Source organism: Anas platyrhynchos, chromosome 6, assembly GCF_047663525.1.
Source record: "Anas platyrhynchos isolate ZD024472 breed Pekin duck chromosome 6, IASCAAS_PekinDuck_T2T, whole genome shotgun sequence".
Taxonomy (NCBI): domain Eukaryota; kingdom Metazoa; phylum Chordata; class Aves; order Anseriformes; family Anatidae; genus Anas; species Anas platyrhynchos.
The window spans coordinates 7,949,107-7,972,539 of NC_092592.1; the positions used below are offsets into that span (position 1 = coordinate 7,949,107).

General features: G+C 37.1%; 2 protein-coding genes across 7 annotated transcripts in view; one reads left to right on the forward strand and one right to left on the reverse strand.

The window, feature by feature from the left end:
* The window catches only part of ATOH7 (atonal bHLH transcription factor 7), a 52,802-nt gene extending 48,494 nt beyond the window's left edge, over positions 1-4,308 (forward strand). For both annotated transcript variants that reach the window (XR_011810439.1, XR_011810440.1), the window contains one exon: positions 4,188-4,308. The gene's annotated coding sequence lies outside the window, so the exon portion shown is untranslated. The remainder of the gene's footprint in view (positions 1-4,187) is intronic.
* The window catches only part of MYPN (myopalladin), a 74,593-nt gene that overhangs the window by 34,018 nt on the left and 17,142 nt on the right, over positions 1-23,433 (reverse strand). For 3 of the 5 annotated variants that reach the window (XM_013092138.5, XM_027463312.3, XM_013092136.5), the window contains exons 2-5: positions 14,146-15,084; positions 4,167-4,342; positions 2,491-2,542; positions 1,284-1,431 (exon numbers count right to left, since the gene is read on the reverse strand). In XM_013092138.5, the coding sequence (XP_012947592.1) occupies positions 1,284-1,431; positions 2,491-2,542; positions 4,167-4,342; positions 14,146-15,083 (1,314 nt within the window). In that variant the 5' untranslated portion in view covers position 15,084. Of the gene's footprint in view, positions 1-1,283; positions 1,432-2,490; positions 2,543-4,166; positions 4,343-14,145; positions 15,104-23,433 lie in introns of those variants that run through there. The other 2 variants (XM_072040364.1, XM_072040365.1) reach the window with 2 other exon arrangements.

Here is a 23,433-nt window from a genome sequence, read left to right on the forward strand (position 1 = left end):
TTAAAAAGCATTGCTATTACAGAACTATAGACTAAAGAATCATTCAGGTGCTGTATACTAGACACAAAGAAAGTATGGGTTCTGAACAGACATGGATACCTGGCTTTGTGTCAGATTGCAAGGCAAGTCACTGCATGATCATCTAAGTGAGTGTAAAACGTGCTTTATGCTCATGGAATGACACAAAAGAGATTTTGGTTGGTGAAGTCTAGAGCAAAATATTAAATGCAGTGAATAAATGTTGCTCCGTTGCTGACTACTGGAAAACTTCCTTTTATAGCTTGGTTAATAGTGTTTTTCTCTTTAGTCAAAATAGAAGTTGCCCCAGAACAGCAGAACTAGGGATTTGGTATCTTAGGAGAACATAGACAAATTCTATAGATGTTGTCTTAGAAGTCAAGAAGCTTGAAAGTGGTAATAAGCTTCTGAGACAGCTGTCAAATTTGACTTAGGCAACCTCTGTCAAAAAGTATTACAGAGGCTTAGTTCTTTTTTCTTCGCAGTCAAAAGTAAACCTGCATTACTTCATCTATTCAGTATCTGTTTACTGGTTACCACCTTAGTGTTAAACGTTGTAAAGGCAGTGTAAATGGAATTTAACTTTCCAGTTTTATTTTTAAGTAAATGTCGCTATTCTTTCCTCTTAAGAAAGAATTCACAGTTATGGTTATTCTGATACTTTGCAGTGAACAGGTCTATAAATGCATGCTAACATTAATTAGCAATCCTTTAGTATGGATACTAAAAGGATAGTATGGTAAATAAACATAACTACATATAAAGTAAACAGAGCCGTGAAATGATTTAGCTGGAAGTAACTCTCATTAAAAGAAAATTATCTGAAGCAGGTTCTGTAGGAGAGGGCGAGGAGAAAGGTATAGGCTGCCACTATGGAAGTGAGCAAGTCAGTCTGCAATGTAAGATGCCAGTTGACTTACACATCCAAGTGCCCTTCATGGCATGCAGCGTCTGACCTGCTGGAGCGCACAGGCTCCCGCCGCTGGCTGAGCTAGCGGCAGCTGCTCCTTCTGCTCATTGCCGCAGAGATGCCTGTAACCCGGGGATGAAAGCTTCCCTTCCCTCTGCCAGGTGCTAAAGGTTAGCTGGCAGGCAGGACATCTCTTCTGCGTATGCAATTACTGTGTGGCTGTAAGGTTCAGAGCTGAAGTACAACAGCAAAGTAAAAACTAGAAAATGTTGGGATTCTGAGTCAAAAGCTGTAGAAGAACCCACTTTAAGCGCTTTCTTTTCAATCTTGAAATATAACACGTCATCCCCACTACCTGAGTAACTGGCGTAGACACAGGCTGGACAGGTACAGACACAGGCTGAACCACAGCTGATGGTGCCTTGGAGGTTTCTTGGTGCTTGGTTGCAGCTCTAGTAGCAGGAGATGCTGCCTTCAGGGAGGTGTCAGCTGGCTTTGCATTGCTGTGAAATATTAAACAAAAAGAAGTTCTCTTAACTGGAAGCTAGACCTATACGTGTTTCCTTTAGTTACGTCTGTCACATCTACGTGCCAAACCTAGCCTCGCTTCTGGGATTGGATTCTAATTAGTTTAACCTAATAGATACTGCCAAGTAAACTTTGATTTGTAAGAATCAGCCTGCATATCTTACCACTGTAAGCTCTCTTATCTAGTTCAATTATACCAAATGCAATAAAATGGCCTGGGTTAACTGGCTTGAAAGGTGTTGCTATCAGCTGTGAGCAGCACAAGAGGACAATATTAGTTTCTCTTGTACTGTTCCTTGTGTTTGTATGCAGATTGGAGCTCACAGGATAGTAAAAATACCATGGTCCATGGTATTTTATAAAAAAAAAAAATGGTATTAGTGTCTTAAAAGAAAATTAAATTTCTAATGAATGTAACCCTCACTAATAAATAATGGGGAAAAAATGCATAATGGGGATAAGTGGGGAAAGAGTGCATAAGGCTATCTATCTAATTCAAATTTGCACTTTATAAATCACTGGTTGCATTTGGGATTGTATGAATGCATGCAAAGGAGCTCAAACAAAACAGGGACTTATGCCCATCAATTCAGTTTACTCCCGTTCCTATGTATTAATTTCCATGTCTGAAGTCTGAATAATCTGTGTATAGCTGTCTTCTGTCAAAGACTTTATGACATAGATTTTCTTGAGATAAATTTTACTACAGTTTTTCCAAGTCAGACACTTAATTGACCATTTAACCTGTATGTAGTCAAATAGCATGTTTTAGTAGATTTATTTAGTATTTTAATGTAGAATATTTCTTCGTATGTTTATATTTAATAATAGTTTCAGTGCTTAAGCTAAAGTTTGTTGTTCCATATTATTTGTAAAACAAACAAGCAAAACACCAACAACCCAAAGAATCCAAACAAACCCCAAACAAAAGCCAACATTTTGCAAGCTGCAAAATATTAATGGAAATTCAAATGTCTACACTTGTGGCTTCTTTAGCTATAAGAAAAAAGGAAGATAAAACATTTTAAACTTACTGATCCATTTCGTCTTTGATGGTTTCACCTTCAGAGTCAGAAGAAGAGACTCCTATGAAAACCCAAAAAGAAAAAAAAAAAAGTGAAGTGGTTTTTGGAGAATTTTATCTAAGAATCATATTTATCATCTTTATTAGGATTTCCTCTAGAGCATTGGAAGGATGCTGTATAAGGATATTTATTATAAAGCTATGCCAAAACAAAAGATCCCATTGCAATGGAAGTGAACATTCCTGTTCATTACAGACTGTGTAAGACACAGAACTGCTCTTGACATAAGGCAGATTTAGGATGACATGCAATTGAAATGAGGAAAACAGCATCCATGAGTGAATGCATACCCAAGTGCTCCTCAGGTTCTCTTCGAAATGCCACTCGTATGATTTAATCTTTAATTGCTGTTGTGGATCAGATAAGAGCTTCTTTTCTCAGATACCTGATACTAACATTTTTAAACGGGGGGGGGGGATAAAAGGAGAGAGACACCTAGAATCATAGCTATTATTCATAAACTAGTGCCTCGTAACACAGTTTGGAGAAGACATCAGCTCGGTTTACTAACAGCTGTCTTCCTGAGACATTTTACACTTCTGATTCAGCCTTCACTGCTTTTGGAATTTGCATTTTCTCTGCAGTTTCTGCCAGTGAGCATCTCCACGAGCCATGGCTTCCATCCAACATCGTCTGAGTTAGGTAAAAGCAGGCCTTGGCCCCAGTCTCAAGAACTTATAAAGCCCTGCCAAGCACAGACATCTCCCATTAATGCCAGGGGCAGTGCTGATACTAAAAAAGGATTCGTCCTTTCACTGTCAGATTAGAGATGTGAAAGAAGCATAACAGTAGAGCAGAAGTACCCTTGTATGAAGTGTGGTAGGTGCTTTAATTTATGAATGGTCACGCTGTTGTCAGTGATGTTACACATAGTGTGATATTTCCCTGCCTGAGAAATTAAAAAAGACAAGGAGTAAAAAAGATTCTATGTGTTTATATTAAATTTATAATCCTGTTAACACAGTGATGAATGCAATCTAAAACCTTACCAAAAACAGTGTTAAAAAATATGATATATAAATCTCTCAAGTAGGATATATTAGATAGCATAAGGAGAAAGAAAATAGATTTAAATCTGCAGGTATACATTTTGTTTTATTTACAGTACCTATTCTGCAAGTAAAAGATCAAATTGCTGATATGTACCTATTCATTTCAGTTACGAAGTGCCAATAATGGGTTAAGATCAAGCTACTTTTAAATTTCTCTGGTGGAAAAAGACCAGCTCTGACAAGACATTCCATCTAAAATAAAGACTCTAGGGAAAAGGGTCTAATAAGAATTAGACACAAAGTTGACGTTTCTTTTATTTATATAGAGTAACCACAGGCAAAAAATATAGGTGGCATCAGAATTTCAGTATTTTTCAACTTTGATCTTGCAATCAGATAGATAAAATCTATGGGAAGCAACACATTAAAACGATACATAAAGAGCAGTCACTTCTGTGAAGATATTTTACAGAGAAATAATAAAATTGTTAGTATTGACTGAAACAGTTGACTTCCTGCTACATATTTTTTGTGACAAATCTAATAAGTAGGTAACATACACAATATATAATTGCATCTTAATCCTGTGTTGCTAGTTTCAGCCACCAATTTCTGCAACAATTCTACAATTACCTTCTATGTAAATCTCCGCAGAGGTGGAATCTGTTCCATAGATGTTTGAAGCAAAGCACGAGTAACGTCCTGTATCCTCCTCAAAAGCTTCAACAATAACCAATGAGTGTCGATCACCTGTCTGGATAATTTGAATGTCTGGTGAGTTTTCAAGCTCCTTCCCTTCACAGTACCACCTGCAAGGTAAAAAATATGGTTTGTCAGTGCAAGCATCTTGACAACTAGAATGACAATGTTGGAAATCTTTCTGATGATAAAATCAGTGGTTTTTAGCCTGAAGGTTCCAACAGAATATTGCAGGCAAGTTTAATCATCAGTCTAATGAATAAAAATATTTATGATTTTCACAGTATTCAAGTATGGCAAATAATAGAACTCCTTTCTTTGCAGTATTTAAAACTTATTGACTAGTTTATATAAGCAACTCTAGCACATACATTTCTCGCTACACAGATTTCAATAGTAGAGTGAAAGAAAAGGGAGATATGAGTTTGAAACGCTGTCGGTCTAGCACTGAATTTCTCTTGAGGTACATTCAGATCTGTGTTGTGGCTTAAAGCATAGCAAAAACAAACAAACAAACAAAAACTAAATAAACAAATTTCCCTCAAACTTGTGATTCCAAAGTTCATGTTAATTTAAAAGGTGATTAAAATACACTGTAATGTTAATCTTTGTTTTGTCATATATTTGAGAAAATCTTCTTTTAAGAAAAGAGTGCATAAATGTATCATAAGTAAAGAGAAGTGGTCTATTACAATATAGAGGCACTTCCTTACGGAGCAATGGCTAGTGAGAAAGCTGGACCTTGAAATCTTTTCTGCGTGGTGTTTGCTGTTTCTCTTTCAAACCCAGCTACATATCCAAGAATGTTTTGGGTCCTTTAGAGGCGTCACACTGTCATCTATGATGCTCCTAAGCACTCTTAATTCCCTCAGTGGTTGGAAGGGTGGTGTTAGCAGAAAGTGCAGGACTCTAAACAAAAGTAAAAGCAGCACATGAACAGACAGCTCCTTAGGATGTGTTAATGACAGCAACCATCAGCTCAACCTATTTATTAGTAGGGGACAGCAGTCCTGACTGCTATTGCTTTTTCATATGGAAAATACAGAACAGAAAGAAAAAGCAAGTGGGTTTGCAGTACCAGACTCAAATTCAATTGGACAGTGTAGGTTTTATAGAGAAGGTGTAGTACTATGTATAGGAATCCAGTTTGGGTTAGTACTTAGAAATACTTATATTTTTAGGTAACTAGCTAAATTTAAAAAGCCAAACTGCAGTGCTGCCTTCTTCACTGTAATTTTTCTCATATATATAAATGGATATAAAACTTGAACAAAAAAAATGTGTTTGCTGTTCATTGTTGCTTTCTTACCTGCATATGGTTGATTAATGCATTTTGTGTATACGTATATGGGGGCTATCATGCTGGTAACGTTTTTTTTATTTAATTGATTTTTAAAAATGAATAGTTGTTTCATCCATCTGGGTATGGTAACCTGGTAAAAGTATCTGTTAGCTTCTGGGTGCATACCAATGCTATCAAAGCAATGGGAAATGTATTTCCCATTATATGTTACAGCAAGTAGAATTAATTGAGGAAAGGCTAAGGGTGGGCTTTTGATTATTAAATTGTAGTAATTCTTATTTCTTAGCTCATACTATAAGGTACTTTGATATATTTCCATCTTACATCATTTAAAAGAAATTAATGAGTAAATTTGTTTAACCATTCAACTATATTAACCTCTCAGAAGCATAACTTTTTACAATAGCTTATGATAAAAATCAAGCATGAAGAAAACCCCAAATGAATATGCCAGGGAAAAAAAAAAAAAGAAAAAAAAAAAAAAAGGCGATATAATAAACTAGCCCATGCCATGGAAAACCAGAATTTGATAGAAGCATGATGTAAAATTGAAAAAGGACTCTCAAAAGGACAATGAGGTATAAAGAAGTACAGAACTGCAACTTAAATGTTCTTTACATAGCTAAGAAGTGAACTGTGAACTATTTGTACACCATAAATCCTGGCCATCCAACATGGCTTTCTTAAAGTAGGCAGGGTACCCCAGTCTACCTCAAGTTGCACGATAGTGGAATCTTTTGCTGTGCAGTCAACTGACTTAAGTGTACAGCCTGGAAACCATACAGGTCAGCCTAATATGGAGGGAAGCTCCTGCACTGTAAAATGAATCATAGTGCTTAACACAATTTCCCCTTTTAGAAAGACAACCCTTCGTAGCTAGAGATGGAGAATTGGTTTCTGTCTGTCTCCTTGCTGTCCTCTTCTACAAGTCTCCATTGTAATGTAATTGAAAATGTGTGTCACAAAAACAATTTTAATGAAATTAACATTTCCAACTGAAGTAGACAGGCATGTAGTAAATATGATGCTAAAAGAGAATGCCAAATGAATGTAAAATGCCCCATCTCTCCTTTGTGACATTTCAAGTACAGATTTGCAGCAGTAAAATACATCCACATTACTCTTGCAGGGTTTTACCAAAGAGAAATTGGCATTATTCTACATGGAGAACTTCACAATACAGTGTAAACACCACTCTGCGTATAAACCAAACCCATACAGCGTACAGCACCTTTTGAAGTAAAAGGGAGCAATGACATCAGCACATATCCTAGGATGCCAGGTGAGATAGCACATGTAGCAAGATAAATAAGAACTTACTGGGTATTTGTTCTGGCTCAGACTAAAGTCCACCTAGCCCAGCATCCTTTGACAGTGACCAAAACCAGACATTTATGGAAGAGTATAGGAACAGAGCGAGTATATACATGTATATATATAATATTATTTCCCCAGAATGTTTAACCATTTGCCAGATATTTTTTTTCACACCTTTTTATTACACCCATCTGAAGGTGTGAAGCAAGTTTGAAATAGTTTTAAAAAGGCAAAATCACTGGTCTTAAAACAACTGTTTACAAACTACCTGTCTTTTAAACAATTTCTCTATCACAGTACCATTACCATTATTTTCTAGTAAATTAGATAGTATGGTTCTTTGCTAACATTTTATTTGCAAATCCTGCTTTTTATTTGTGTTATTACATAATCCTATCAACTGCTCAGATATACATGTATTTATTTTGAAAGAGTTGTTTTCTATTCAAAGTAGATTTCCTTTAAAAAATAATGATCTTCCGAACTTATTTCTTCAGGCTGAACCATTATATTCACCTTTCCTCATAGTCCAGTCAAGAACTTTCAGATCCTTTAATGCAAACCTCTTCAAACAGAAGAAACAGCTACATTTATTTTAGACTTTGCCCGTAATAACTGGTATTTTCCCTGCTAATGGTTAGGTACAGCTTGCTTTTTGACTGGTTCCCCAGAAGTGCACGTTTTCTTTGCTTTTCTGTTCAGTAGTTTTTTAGTAGTTCCAAGGGAAATATACTAATGTGCACTGCAGGGTTGATTGAAAAGATCCTTTGAAATTGATTAGTGCCATTTTTAGGTTAAAGAACAGGAAATTATATAGGATTCCTGTGATCCTAAGGGGTCTATATATTAATTCTACATAAAACACCGTTTCTTCTTCCATCGTTTTCAAGATTTGCAATAGGTGCTAATTGGCAATGTTCATGTTTTCAGGAAAGAAAACAGTTGTGTGATTCATCACAGTTGTGTGACTGCAAGCACATATGGGTATTTGAATGTACAAGTTGTCTTTTAGGAGGGTAATTCATGTAGGCAACTGTATACTTTGGGAGCTGAGTCATGTCCCTTACTCATGTCTTTTTATATACTACCTCATGTTTCTTCCTTATAATGTAATTTTGTTTTAGCATGTTAAGCAAATATGAAAAACTATTGAAGAGAATACCCTTGTTCTCAAATTTGATCTCATTTTCAGCAGTATCTTTCAGAACATTACAATAACTTATGTACTACAATAACGTTATATTTTGCATTGACTCAAATGCAGTTCCTCAGTCAGGTGACAAATAAAGCAAGACCCATTACACAAAACGTTGTGCTATAATCATCAATAAGATTTAAGAACTCTGTGTTCCTACTGATCAGCCTTTCCAACCAGCCTGTTGTGTTCGTGTCAAGATGTCTGTACTGCATCCCCTTGTGAGGCTAATTCTAAATTCCTATAAGCAAAATTACACACATCATGTAAACTATTTCTTCCAGTTATTTTAGTAGTATATGAGTAGTATATTCCTTTAATAGACTTAAACAGACGATGAAGCAGGATTGAGTTGCTTTTTCTTTTTGCAGTTATTTTTACCTTTGACTAGTCCAAAATTTGCAACATAAATGATTTAAAATTTCAGGAATAAACTTCTGTTTTAAACCTGGGTTTAGTTCTCTACACAGTGTTCTTTCAACACTATTTTTGTTAAATTATTTTGATGTTAAGCCAAGAAAAGAGTGTGCTAAATATATGCTATTTCTTTGCAATGCTTACAGGTGAAAAAACTCTCTCTTGTAGAATTAAGCTTTGGGTAAATCTTTGGTATTGCCATATTACTCCTTGCTTGTTAGCATTTTATTTTACTCTTACCATCAAAATGTTGTACGTGGTACCAATGAAATGTCAGTTACAAGGGGAGTTCTGACATTGAGATACGTGGCATGGTTGCAGTAGCAATACTCTCTGTCACTGACATTTCATTCCTGCCATGAATTGTAATGATAGCTTCATCATACAAGGCAGGTTCACATTAAGCACAAGCAGTGTCATCCACTGTGCCAAATGCATCTGAGGTATTAATCCATTGACTTGATTGGAGTTGTATGTTAAGAGAAGTTTGGCTCTCTAGGCTTTGAGCACTAAAACAGATAAATGTTTTCATTTGGCAGCCAGGAGAAAAGAAAAAAAAAAAAAAGCTTAATCAATCTTATGTGACTTTAGAGTCCAAAAATCTGTGATTAGTTGCAGATCTAGTCTTCTTAAACAAAGCAGCACTAAAGTGCACTTTTTAGGCTTTGTATGCCTATGTTAAAGAATGCATTCATGGAAACCTTATGACATAGAGCCTGTTTTTAGAACACTAAATCCTCATGACACTTCCAGGACGGCTGTGTATGCTACGCAATGTGATTCATAAGTAAAATTAACCTAGGAGTGATGTGCCAAGCGGTTTGGAAAAATGCAGACACCTCCAAACTTGAGGGAATAAGAAGTGCTCTCCTCACAGAGATGAGTGAGTATCATACCTATCATTACTCACACAGAAAGAGAGCTTTAGAAGGAAGCATGGGAAGGAGGTCAACAAAACCTTTAACACTTTGCAGATATGTGACACATCTCTTAAATGCTTATTTCTTACCTGCATTATAGTCAGAGTAAAGTAATGTACTGATCATTGTATTAGTGCTCTTTGATTGTGAGCTAATGTTTGAGCTAGCTACAGGCCCTTGTACTACAGTACCAATCTTTGTTCGTCTCTTCTGTGTCACTGCATTCAACTGATGATACTGAAAAAGGGTAACATTTCACTCAAACTTCTTTATAGATCGATAGGCTGAACCACCTTCCTCTAACATGTGAGTTTATTACATTAAGGCTGAGTTATCTTAAAAGCAGTTGGACGGGTCTATCTGTATTCATCCAGGCAGGTTTTAGCTTTCCATGTACTAATATTTTAATCAGTTCTCATTTTCTTCTCTTGTTCCTCCATCAAATTATCTGTCCCTCAATGAGCTCTCATATAGCCCAAATACACTCACCAAGTCTGTAAATTATACTGCTTTATCATCACCAATGATACTTGACCCTGATCCACCATGAAAGTCATTTACACCATTTTTACAGCATCCATTTTGTTTTGTACTGTCTTGCTTTCAAACACGGTATCTGACTGTTCATCATATTTTCCAGACCTGTCTGTTCCCATGATCAGTTTCTTTCTAAGTCTCCTGTCTCTAACATCCTCCCTTATAATCCACATTACATCAGTTTAACCACCTGATTGCTCCTTGTGGTGACCAAGAAATGATGTTACAGAGCTTGTTGGATCTTGCTCTTGTTTCACAATGCGCTAGGTTCCCACAGTACCACTACTACATAGTAAGTGTATGTATCACAAGCATTGTGAGTAACTTGGGATTCATTTCTGTGATTAGAAAGTCCAGGGTAAGTCACAGGACACAAGCAAGCATGAATTAGCACACAAGTGTCTGAGGGATGCTTGTTTATTTGTGGACATTCACATAGGTTGAAGGAAGAAGAAATCATGTCTCAAAGCCAGCCAGCATTAAGCTTTCTTTTGCTGGTTGTTACCTTGCTAATGATTCCTTTCCTGGGGCTACTGATTTTTGTATCTGTCTTGCTTAGCTGTTAGAATTCTTCTCTCCTTGCACAGTTCCATAGGTGCTGAACTAACTCACCATAAACCTCAGGAAACTGTTACCCTAAAGGAAGGGTAGTTGCCAACTGTAAGCCCAGTCCTGGATACAGTTCCACTACTATGGCTAACAAGATGCTTACTTCAGTATTCTGGAAACTCTACACTGCAGATCAAAGATGAGCACTATTCTTACCAAGAAAGCCTGTGTTCTCAGAGTTCCCATAGTTAATGGAGCACATACCCTGGAATATGTTACATTTTCTGGTTCCCTCTTCCTGTGGCAATGACTATAAAGGCCAGATCACTGAAAGCACATGAATATGTATCATTCATGCAAATGAATTTTTTACACCCTTCTTTAGGGTGTAAAAACTCATACACATTGGTGGAGTTAAAAGAATCTTGGATGAACAGGACAAAAATCTTGATACCAAACAATGATCAGGAAACTGTTCAGGCAGCTAACATTCCCAGCTTTCTCCCAGCTGACAGCATGTACGTACACACAAAAGCACACAAACTCAAGGGGAGAGTTTACACTGGCACTCTTGTGCTTTATCTTTTATTTGTTAGTTTGAATTGTGAAACTGCAAGCCAACCCTGATCTTTCTCTTGAGTTTGACTGCTTGGGACTGAATTTCTATGGGACTTCTTTCTACCTTTCTGGGCTTACATTGGCCTTAGGGTATTGGGCCTTAGGGCACGTGAGTGAATAATTACTAACCCCTCTCTTCTGTCATGCACTCAAATCCTGATGTCCTAACAGGCTGCAGTGAATGCAAGGTATCTTCTGTCATTTAATTCAGGGTAAGAGCATGCACTGGAGCAGGTAATGCAACTGACAGATAGATGCCTTGTAAAGTGTTTGTGTGCTCACATCCCTGCAGAGGCATTCCCTCCCTTGTGGACTTCTGCGTTAGCTCTTCTAAGCCCCTAGTCTTGTTACAAGCATGAGCCAGTAAACCAAACAGGCATTTCTGATAGAGCAGTACAGTGCCTGACAGCAGTGTGCTGTTGGAAAAGTCTGACAGATACTTATTCTCTCAAAGTTTAACAGCTCCTGTATTAACTGTCACTTAATACAATGCGCTAAATTTAAGTGCATTAATACAATGCACTTAAATAGATTGTTTTATTATCTAAAATAAACAAAATCAAATGTTGAGATGGAAATTTCAGTGGAAAAGCTTCAGTTTTGATGGGACAAAAATAGACCCAAGTTACAACAATACTCATCACCCGGTTCTGTGGAATCACAGTCCCTGAACTGGGTGCATAGGCATCCTGGCCATCCATGGATACTCCATGGGATGAGTCATTGTTCTTGGGTTCTCTGATTTGCCCTTGTGAGGTTTCACTGACTTTATAGTGTCAGCTTCTAATTCAGATACTTGTTAAACACCTAAACTTAGATGGCACGAATACCTTTTGAATTTTATGTATGTGTCAAAGGCATGGGTATGACATGCTTTTAAAAGGATGATGTAGTGACCTTCTGGAGAAATACATATTATTAATACTGTGCGCCAGATTAATCGTCTGTAAACAAGCAAGGTGGTGTTCACCTTTTCTAAGTACAAAGAAAGCCAGACTGAGTTTGTGTACAAGTCTATCTCTATAAGAGAAAATTATTTTACTTGTTCTCTTTGTATTGTAAATTATGAATGATGGGAGAAGAAAAATAGATTGCTTCTCATGTCCAAGGATCCTAGTGGCATTTTTAATATCAAGGCAAGTGCCTGGACAAATAAGTCTCAGAGCCTTTATAATCAAGAGATTTATAATTCAGAGAGAGGTGTTAGTACCTGGGGAATGATGATATTTCCTGTTTGTTTTCTGTCAAAAAAGGCAAATTTCTGGCACTGTTTCCTTCTTGATCAGACTCCTCTATGAATTTAAGGGCTGAACACAATACAGCATTTATAATGGCATGAACTCCACCAAAGGAGTGTCAAAATTGTTCATTACAGAAGTGAGTTTGGACATGAAGCACAGCAGAAAGCGTATTCTTCCCAAACAAGGTATTTCGCTAGCTTCAGCACAGATACCTCTTTTAAAAATAACCATTTAGTCCTTCACATTTTTGTCATGGGCAAGAGACCCTAATTGGCACCATGGGTCAAGGTCCTGTTAGGGACTGAAAACCTACATGACACTACTGAATGCACTAGTGGGGCAAAATGGTCTGGCAGTTACAGTTCAGGGATCCTACAAACTGGATAACTTCTTGTCTTCATTACAAGATTGTCTATAATGGACGACAGGCCACAACAAGAGGATTCATTTGTAGATCCTTGTTCCTATGTACTTAAAATTATGTTGTAATAGCTTCTTCCTTCTGAAAAATAGTAGTTGGTGTGTCAGAAATCCAAGGGAGCAGAAGACAAAGATTCTTTGGAGTTTCTGTACTCGGATGTTGAAATAATTTTCATTTAATGATGGTGCCTGTTCGTTTGGTGAGGAAGATGATAAAGGTGTTGAATGCAGTAGAAGTGGCAGTAGTGCTGCACCCAGCATTTAAGTATAGAAGGAAGACAGGGACCAACAACTGGAAAAAGTGGACCATCTGTGAAGCTCAGAGTCCCTTAACTGGATGCTGAGGACACAAACAGCTCTTTGCAACATTTAGAAAAAGCAACACAGCTCTAAAAGGTCTATAGGATAAGCTTCCATCTAGACTAAAGGAAATCTATTTATGATAGTGCAGATATGTATAGTATTTCTCTAGAATAGCAAATAGGATAATATTTTTCTTCCTAATGGATTGGTATAGTCCCAGCAAAGTAAATACAATTCCCACTGTCAGTGAGAGGGAAATTTGGTTAATTAGCTCTATGAGAACAAATTTGGATTCAAAAATTCTGCTGAGATTAATAATTTCTGAGATAAATTTAAAACTTATAATAATGTTTCTTATTTCATTGATGTTATTGATGAATAAAGCACAGCCCTTTCACATTGCCTTTCATCTTCAGTGATCTTTGTAAATGTTACCTCTTTAACCTTCAAAATCCTTGTAGATACAGGTGAATACTTAATCATCAGATTTAGCAGACTCGTCACACAACATGACTAAGTGTCAGTTAATAACAGTGTCTTCTACTTGGTAAAACAGAACTGATTTTTGTAAGGTTGTGACAGAATTGTTGTCAGAATCTGAATTAGAAATGAGCTGTTGATGGTTATTTGTATAATAACTTAAATGATTTCCTTCCTTTTCTGTTCATTTATGGATGTCTTTGATTTATAGGGATCTATGTTCACTCATTTCAAATACCTTCAGACATCACCCTGAGGTCTCATGGTCATCAGTGGTTTTAGCCAGTTTATACAATCAGACTTGGTTTCCATAAAAATAACTGAAATTTCTCACTAAGAAGTTATTGGTTTCTTGTAATTATGGAAACACAGTATTTATGAACAGTACTCTAAAGTTCAAAGAAAATAGCATGCCCCAAAATGTGTTGTCATAAAATATAAATTAGCTTTGTTATGATTTAATGGAAGTGTTTGTTTGTCTTAATTTTGATAACCAAGGTTAATGGATTTCTGCTGCAGATTACATAAATATGTGCATTAAAATATCTGGAGAGAGTAAGGCATACACCTACTGTTACAGAAATACAAAATGACAAGTGCAGGATATGTTTACCTGACTTCAGGTGCTGGGATTCCTACCACAATGCAGTCCAATTGCACTTTGGTTCCTTCAGGAACTTCCCTGCTCTTCAGTTTTTGAGTGAAGCGTGGTGGCTGTCCAATGGGCTCATCAGAATATACGGATGCAGATTCTGACTCTGCTTTTAGTTCTGCACTTGTCAATTGATTGATGGATTCCAAGTTTGCTGCTGGTTGATCATCTAGTTTTTCAAATGCTTTCTCTGCTTTATTTTCCAAGTCTTGAGGTAATGGAATAGAAAGCCTTTCTCTGTTTTCTGTTGTACTAGAGAGGCTAGAGCTACCTTTTTGAGCAGATTTATTCTTAGAATCGATTTTGCTCCTGTAGTTTTTGCATGTTCGGGGTCTTATTCTTTCAGAGTTGTGAGCTTTGAAAAGTGAAGAGAGCTCTTCAATAAAATCTGCGGCCTTGTTCAGGAATTCCTTTTTTGATTCTGATTCAGAGGGAAGGTGCTGTTTCTTTAGGTCTTGAGAACTCCCTTTGGAGCCTTTTGTATCTCTGACATGGTCCTGGCAAAAGTTTGTGTGCAGGCCATTGTCTGATGTTTTCAGAGCTGTAGAGTGGGCCATTTGTTTATTTTTTCCCGTGTTTTTCAGTTGATCCGGGGGATAATGTGAACGTGTCTGAAGCTCATCCTGTTTAGTTTCAAGTGGATTCTGATCAATAGCTTGTCTTGCCAGGTTTACGCTTTCATTTAGCTCTTCTTGGCTCAAAAAGGCAGAGAGATCTGGAAGGTCGTCTTGAGCAGCTATCTCATCTGAATCACCACAAGTGTTGCCATAAAGGAAATTATGAGAAGTGGACTCTGATCTGCTTCTTTCACTGTTCCCTCGATGTCTAGTTTCAGCTAAATAACTTTCTCTCAGAAGCTGAGATATTGAAGTTGAGGACTCTAAGCTGTCGTCTTGCATGCTGCCAATAAAAAGGACAAATAGGACCACGCTTTATCAATAGCAGATTTGTTGATTGCACAGAATTACAGGCTTCTGAAAAGCAGAACACAATGTTTTCAAAGTGCATCTGGTTCCTGAACATTAACTTGCAAGTATAGCCTCGTTTTAAAGGCCTGTTTCTGTACACACTGCCAGATACTACTGCCTTTGCTCAGTGAAATCCATCTTTTATAACTTTCTACCATTGGTAGCCTTGTATTGCTAAAGCAACTGCAGGTGTGATAATTTATACTCTAGTCCAGGCAAAACTTCAACTGCAGAGCTATTATCTGAGTTTCAATGTCAAATCTTTATCATTGCTGATCTGTGAGCTAAGAAACAACCTCATCAGATAGATTAAATGCTGGGTATTTCAAGGACTGAAAGTTGTGGGGGAATAACAGTACTTTTAAATTAAGTAAATTTAGATTGAAAGGCACTGAAGTAGTAAGAAAATGAACCCTCAAAAGCATTTGAGGGATGAGGGAAGGAAGGCAAAGGGGAGAGAAGAAAAAATATATTCTATAATGACAATTTTTCATTTAAAATTCTTAAAGATACTGCATTATAGGAAACAATAATGATGTTAAATGCACTACAGCTTCTTAAATTAAGCACTATTTCTAATAAGCTATCTATTTAAAGTAAGTAATGTAGATAATTATGTCATTATCCAATACAAACATCATTTGTACTACAGGTCTTTCAAAGTCATTCTCTTAGGTCATCCTGATTCCGAAAAAATGTACCACAGATGAGAAGACAATATCAGAAAGCCCATTTTTAACCTGATAAGTGAAGCCGTCATCCCTTCTGATACGTAGGTCAGTACTGCCATTTATTATTCTCCCTTTTTATTTACACGAGAGCCAATATGAATGTAGAGCAATTCAAACATCTTATTAATGTGTTAATCTTGGAGTGGCTTAAATATGAAGACAAAGAAGACAAATACTGTTCACAATGTTACAGAGCTGGTACCTCACAGATACTGAAAAAAGTGCGTGACTATTTACGGACTCCCAGAATATACAGTGAATGGGATCTCTCTTGAAGCTCTTCATTTATGGCCCAGCAAGTCTTGGTGTGGTGGTTTCAAATATTCCTACCCAAGGGTGTCTGCTTTGTCACACTGCAGAAGGTTGTGTTCCTGTCGTGGCATCAAGAGAAGGGAACATGCGTGCCCCTGCCTCAGCCATTTCCATTCATAGCATTATGTAACAGCCAAAAGTGCCAGTGAAGGAAATGTTAAAAAGGTATCTCCGCTGTGAAAGGCTTTCTGCTCTGCTAGAGGGACAGTTGTCTCTGGAAAAGGGCTAGTCAAAACTAAATGAGGCAGTAATATCTTGTACTTCTGCAGTGTTTCTTCCAGGAATGTGAGAGAAAGCCCTTCTTCTATATTTACAAAATGGAAAGCTTCCGTTTAAAGTTTTTATATTCTTCACTGAATGAGTTATCATATTCTCATGTGCATTTTGAGGCCTAAATCCCTCTGCCTGATGCACAGTATGTTCTGTTTCCCATGTAAATATTTAACATTTTAGATGCATTGATTTCATTGTTTTATTTTGGTAATAGGAAACAAGCAAACTCAGTAAGACAACAAAAGTACCCAAACAAAGTACTGATAAGTTGTGCCTATAGGAAAAATGACAAATAAAATACCATATAAGTTATGTACTTCTAAACACCCAATTTAGTCCCCAGTGCAAATTCCAGCTGTAAAGCACCACCTGCCTCATTCCTGCAACTGAGCCAGGATCTTCAATACTGATCGAATGCCTGCTGTTAAATTATCTGGCACAGTGATTCAGTGAAGCTGTAGTGCAAAAGAGAACATTGATTTGGGAAGCCCACATGAGATAATGCTGTGAGCTGTTTCATGATTGGACAGGGTATGTAATACAACCTCTTAAGAGAACAAAGAGGTCTCCCTAAGGCATAAAGTTCCTGCTCTATGGATACCGCTTTTGCTTGCTCAGCTTTTACTTCTTAAACAGCTGTGCAACCTTACTGTAGCTGAATGCATTTAAGAGATTATATTATCTTGTTTATGTGCTGATGGCACACTCTGTACAGTAAAGGTCACAGCTAAATCTACAGTTTCAGCTGTGAAGAGTTTAAATGCATTCTGACATAAGGAGTTACAGCCTGGGAGAGAAACTCTGCACATGAATGAATGTGTTTAGATGGGCAGAATAGCTTTATACTTCTAGTTTGCAAAAAAAAAAAAAGTACAGTGAATAAGCCACTGTCTGATAGCCAAAGGAGGAAAAATAGATGGAAATTACTGCAAAATAACAAAACCAGGGGTGCTTATAGCTGATGAAAATCTAAGGTGATAAAGGAAATTTGACCAAAAAAAAAAAAAAGTGTCACTTTGAAAAGTGACCAAATCAAAACTTCCTTGCATTGATGGTTCATTTTGGCTAGCTCTAACGCATTTGGATAAAGCATCTCCTGTTCAGATGACCAGGCTGGACAGTGTAGCCATACATGGAAGATCAAAACCCATTTGTTTGTCACAGTCCTGAGTGAACATGTACAAAGCAAATGGACAAATGACTGGTTCAACCCTGTGTGTGCCCTTCCAAGGAGATTTGAGCAAGTGCAAGTGGGAGAAATCAAACAGTTCTTCAGGAGAGGAGCTAGAACAGCTTCCTTCCTTGTGTCCATCACAGAGCAGAAGGAGTAGAAAAGATCAGAGTGCTCCTTCAGGTGTTGGGAAACAAGGTACTGATGAGAATAAATCTGAAGCCAAATTCTTAGAGAGCCTTCAGTTTTCTTGAGAGCTCACCCAGGGTCAGAATGTTATATCTAACTCTTCTCTACTTTCAGCTAGTGTAGAATATAACTTTTAATTCTATTTTTAGTGAGGGAAAACATGAGTACTAGTCAAACGTAGCACTTTGAGGCAGTGCATGGCTACTGAAGTTTTAAGATATTTTGAATGATGTGATATTTCTTATTAAATCAAAATGCTGAGTTCAGGCAAATGTTGCTGTGAGGCTGCCAGATAGTCCATTTACAAGCAAGCCTTGCAAGATGCCCTGTTCCTTTTTTTTTTTTTTTTTTTTTCTTTTTTCTTTTTCTCCTACAAGGAATTGTTTTCTCAAGTAGTATAGAGGGCTAATGACGGAAGGAAGCACTGGGTAGGCTGAAGCCATCCAGATTTCACGGTCAGGGGAGATCGGCTTTGTTTCAAATGAGCCAAGCATACAGCCTGACAAGGTCTGTGGGCTAGACAATAATATGTCTGAATTCAATATATTTTCTAAAATATCTTTTCAGACCACCTTTCTAGTGAGCAAAAAGGTATCACCATAGGGAAAACTATGCTATTACAGGTTTGATTAATGGTAATTGATATTCATTGAGGCTTTATATAGCCAAAATAGGAATCTCGGCTCCTAAATTAAGACCTGGGCTTGAATGCAGTCTTTCTCTTTCCTTGACTTTCTGGATTGTTTAGATTGTGTTGTAGAATTGGCCTTGATATGCCTTGAGCCGTTCCTATAATTTGTTCAGATTCGGACTTTGGAACAGAAGCGTCTTTGTGGCCACAAAGAAGCCATCCCACGCTCACCCAGTGTGCAGCGACACAGAAGGCTGCAAGAAGGGAGCAAGCAAAGTATGCTGTAACTGCAGATATCTCTGTGGAGCTGTAAGGAGTAAGCCATAAGAGGACAAACTCTGGTAAAAACAAAATAGAAAGTAATCTGTGGTGTTGATGAAAGCATCAAGAATTTTGCAGACTGGAAAAATCTCTGTCTTGATGAACAGGTATCAAGGGGAGGAATTGTAATGCTAGTTACAAATACTAGCTCTAAACTGGTGCTGTTTAGGACTGGGAAGGGAATGACTGGCCCCAGGAGTCAGCTGTCCTCCAGTCTTGGCAGTTTGTTACTTCTAGCACCAAAAAGCGCATTGAGGGCAGCCTCTTTTGCTTTCCCAGGACACTAACAGCAGTGACCCTGGGTACCTATTATATTGAGAGGCAACAGAGGATGTCACGAACAAAATTGACTGCATGTACTTCTTCATTCCACTAATTCTGTTTCCTTGAGCAAACTAACTGCACGAGCTTTCTGATTTTTCAAGAGACTGTGTCTACAGCAGTGTTCTCTTATTAGCCAAGCAATCTTTATGATAAAATATACACAGAGGTACAATTAGATTCCAAAGATTGTTTGTGCAGTGCCTTGACATGAAAATCATTATATGGAGGGCAAGAAAATCACTCTAGCAAGCTTATGCAGTGTGCTGCTGTATCCTTTCATTTCCTATTGCTGAGTCATCACTGAAAGAATCTGATCTTTTTCCTAAGAAAACATCAGTAATGAAATCTCCGCAAAACCAAAGGCATTCACAGGTATGTTAGAATGCAGGTCATCTGTCCTCTTTGTTAGAGACAGCTTTGATTGCTTAGTACCCTAAAGACATTCTTTTCAAACAGTCTTTCACTTAACCCTAAAAAAGAGGCTATCTGCAAATAGCAGATTTAATGCAAAAAGCACTTAAAAATCTTCTTTGGCTTTCACTTGTACTTAAACATGAATAGTTTTAGTCAGCACATGTTGCTTCTAGCTGGCTTTCCAAGCTACCATTTCTTTTAGACTGCTGTTGTATGAAACCCCAGGATCAGAACAGCTAGCAAACTGCTGCTGCTTTCTTTGCATGGTGGCATCCTGTGGGCTTTACACATCAAATGTGCTGTATATCCAGCACCTCTGCATGGAAACTAGAAAGTTTAACAGATCTTAGAGGCTTATATCCTTTTCCAGTTAATTTAATTGCAAATAAATTGCATTTACGCATCTGCTGTTAACGCTAACAGTTACATAGGTGTTTCAGCTGTAGGATCGCAGCTATGAAAAACAAGAGATGACACGAGCAGTCTGTCTCCCACACATTTAAAGATCACAATCACATTCTTATGTGCTTGCAGGAATTCTCACTTGGCAGTTGCCATTGTCACCGTTTCCGGTTACTGCCTGTTGACATGCTGTAGCTGCTGGAGGACAGACTTTGAGACTCCAGAAGTATGAGAGGTTAGGCCTGGAGCAGAGGACTAAGGTTAGCCGTCTTGTTTGTAGTTATGGGTTTGAGTGTAAGGCAATTTTAAATTGTATCTAAAAATCTTTGTACAACAAGGTTATTTACTTTTCTGCTTTAGACACATTAGTAGCTTCAAATTCCATTCCTTGTAATGAACCAGGAAAGTCAGGTAGCTAAACTCCCATTTCCAAGTAATGTAATTAAATAATGGAAAATGAGGACAGAGCCTCCAAGCCCAAAGGTATAAAAGCTTCTGCTGGAAATAAAATCCCTCTAAGAACAAGTAGGCTAAAGGTTATGTCCATGTTTAGGCAATGTCCTGGTTCTTCATGTGTATTTTTCAACATAATCTTTTCAGTATTCTAAGTATATTTTTCATTTTCTTCCAGTTAACCCATTTAAAATTTTCCAGATCTTATTGCTGCCATTTGATTACAAGTCTAAAAGAGGCTGGTAGCTTTTAATTGCTTGCTGTTACATTACTTTGTTAATAGTGAAAAGACTGGTGGTGGTGTTTTAAATATCTTCACATATTGCTGCTCTTGGATTTAATGTATGTATCTGCTCTTTAAAGGATTTTTAATTGGTGTATGTATGGCTACTGATGTATGGCTACTACTGCTTCTGTTCAGATAAGTAGTGTCAGACCCTCTTCTGTAAATAAAACTTATGATAGTCCAGCTTCTCCCTTAGATATGTTGCAGTATAAATCTGGAGTAACTTCACTTACACTGCCCAGGATATTTACGTGAAGCAGAATGAGTTCACAGTAATTCTGTGAACAGAATTACTAAGCTCAGCTATTGCAGGCCCTTTATCTGTAAATGCCAAACAGGTAATTTTTTCAAGTAGTTCTCAGGTAACATGTAAACTTTTCCTTGATGAACATGAATCTTAAACATTGAAAAGTGTGACCTATGTACAACAAAAGGGAAGAAAGAAGGAAAAAAATAACTATAGAATATCCAATCTTTGGAATTTGGGGGAAATTTCATTATTTTTAATAAATCTTTAATGGTTTGGGAGTTGAATAATGCCTTATTTTTGAATATTGATGATAATGGATTGGAGTTCTAACTGGTAAAATAAAACTAAATTCCTTTTAAAATGAAATTGCTATCTTGATTTTCATAGGAAAAGGGAATATAGAATTGTATTATTATCTATATACAGTTATGCATCATCTGTATTAAACAATATTATGTTGAAGTAATAAATAATTTGAATGGAAATATAATTCCATATTATTTACCATGTTTTTTTTATAAACATGATGTAAATAATTTCAAACCAAATACAAGTGATTTGAAGCAGGCAATATTTAAGTCTAGATTTCTGTAGCAGAGGATCTATCTTGGCTTTTTTGTAGCGATGTTGGTCTCCTTTAACACAGCTCTTCTCTTGTTGAGATATGTTCTCTGTTTCACTCATAGGCATTTGAATGTTACTCAAAATGTTCAGATGTTAGAGCATTAATAGTGCCTATTTTGCTTTAAGAAACTTCTGATGAGCCTTAAGAGCACCTGTTTTGCAAGCAAATAGTGCTAGAAATATGAGATGTGAAATGTGTTCTTCATTACCACTGTATTTTGTCCCTAATGTCTCTTCCCTTTCCCACTGACAGCATAATTGTACAGCCCACAAAAGGGAAAAAAAAAAAAAGGAATTTATCATCTCAGAAATGGGATGGGATAAATCCTGTCTCCAAATAATTGCAGAAGACACTCAAATAGGCCTTTGTGCACTTGGAGTCATGCCCTTGAATACTTAGTCACCTGGCCTGTGACCTCAGGGTTGTAGTAGTGGGCACCCTAAACAGTCTAAGATCTCCAATTTTTCTTCAGGAAAAAAGCCCATTCAAAGATCTTTAACTTTTTCAATACTTCTTTCATACTATCATAAGAAAAAGACCATTTTTTTGACTCTGATCACAACAATTCTCTTTATAAATAATATTGTCCAATCGTAGTTCTCAAAATAAGAACTTAGATCCTCTCTTACCCATATCTTAAGTTGTCTTTGCTCCTTAGTGAACCTCCCTGAACTACGAGGTTAAACAATATCTTTAAGAAACTCCAAAATAAACTTAGTCTGATTTTTAAATTAGAAAGTCAAAAAGGAAAAGACATGACAGCAGTCATGGACTGCTAGAGATGCTTCTCTGTCCTCCTTTCCTGTTGGTCTGTGAGGGCTGGGACACAGATGTTAGGGCAAGCTCTGAGTGTAGCACTTCAAGTGCTGGTAATGTAGGACAAGTTTTTATTAATTTAAGTATAGTATGCAAGCCAAGTTCCTTCAGGGATTGCCCACGTGAGAAAGAGTCTTTATGAAAGGTCTGAAAACATACAGCAGAAGTCCACAGTTTGATGATGGGTGTGCACACAAAAGTCCACAAAACTAAACTAAAGCTAACGGGCAACAATATTCTTTTCTTCTTGGTCCAAACACAGGCACACTGTGCAATCCTTTCATGGCTAAAACTGCAAATCCACTTTCATGGACAGTGACCCAATTGATTTAAACTAGGTCATTTCTGTTAGTCCTGCTAGCAGTACGTGTGAGCAGTGCAGAAATCCACAAATGCCTGAGGCTGAGGACTATTCCAAAGTTTTATTTTGGGACAACTTAGCTCTGTGACAAAAAACGATGTGAGCAATGCATGGCCTTGCTGTAGACCGGCAAATTACAAGACTGCACAAAGTACTTGTAATAAGAATTTGCATGACTTAAATGCTGAGCAGATTTCTCTGTTCTACCCATGCATGTAAACAGCACTGATGTCAAAGGAATTGTGCACATGTATCTGAAGACCACTGCTTGTGTAGCCAGAGTGAACAAGCACAAGCCAGACAAAGGGAAGCCCTGAAAAGCAGTGGTATGCAAACTAAATGGTATTAGCACATCTGCATTTTGTCTCGTTATTTCAAATGTATGGGCTGTTTTGGTTTTAAAGTGAGATTAAGTTTTCACATAAATATTGATTCCTAGTGAGAAAGGGAATGTGAATCTTAAACCTAAGGTACAAAAGAAATCTGGCTTGTGTTTTTTTTCCATAAGTTTTTTTTCCGGTTGTGCCTTTCTTTTTTTCATATTCTCATTGTATATTTTTTATCTCCTCCTCTATCTTTTTAATGTTTTTTCACAAATCTTCCCTAAGAACATTGTAACATAAAAAAAATTCACTTTTGAATCATATATATAAATTATGATGTTTAAATGAGATTTAAGTTAGGTGAAATAATTTGCCCATCCTCATAGAATGTTACTATTT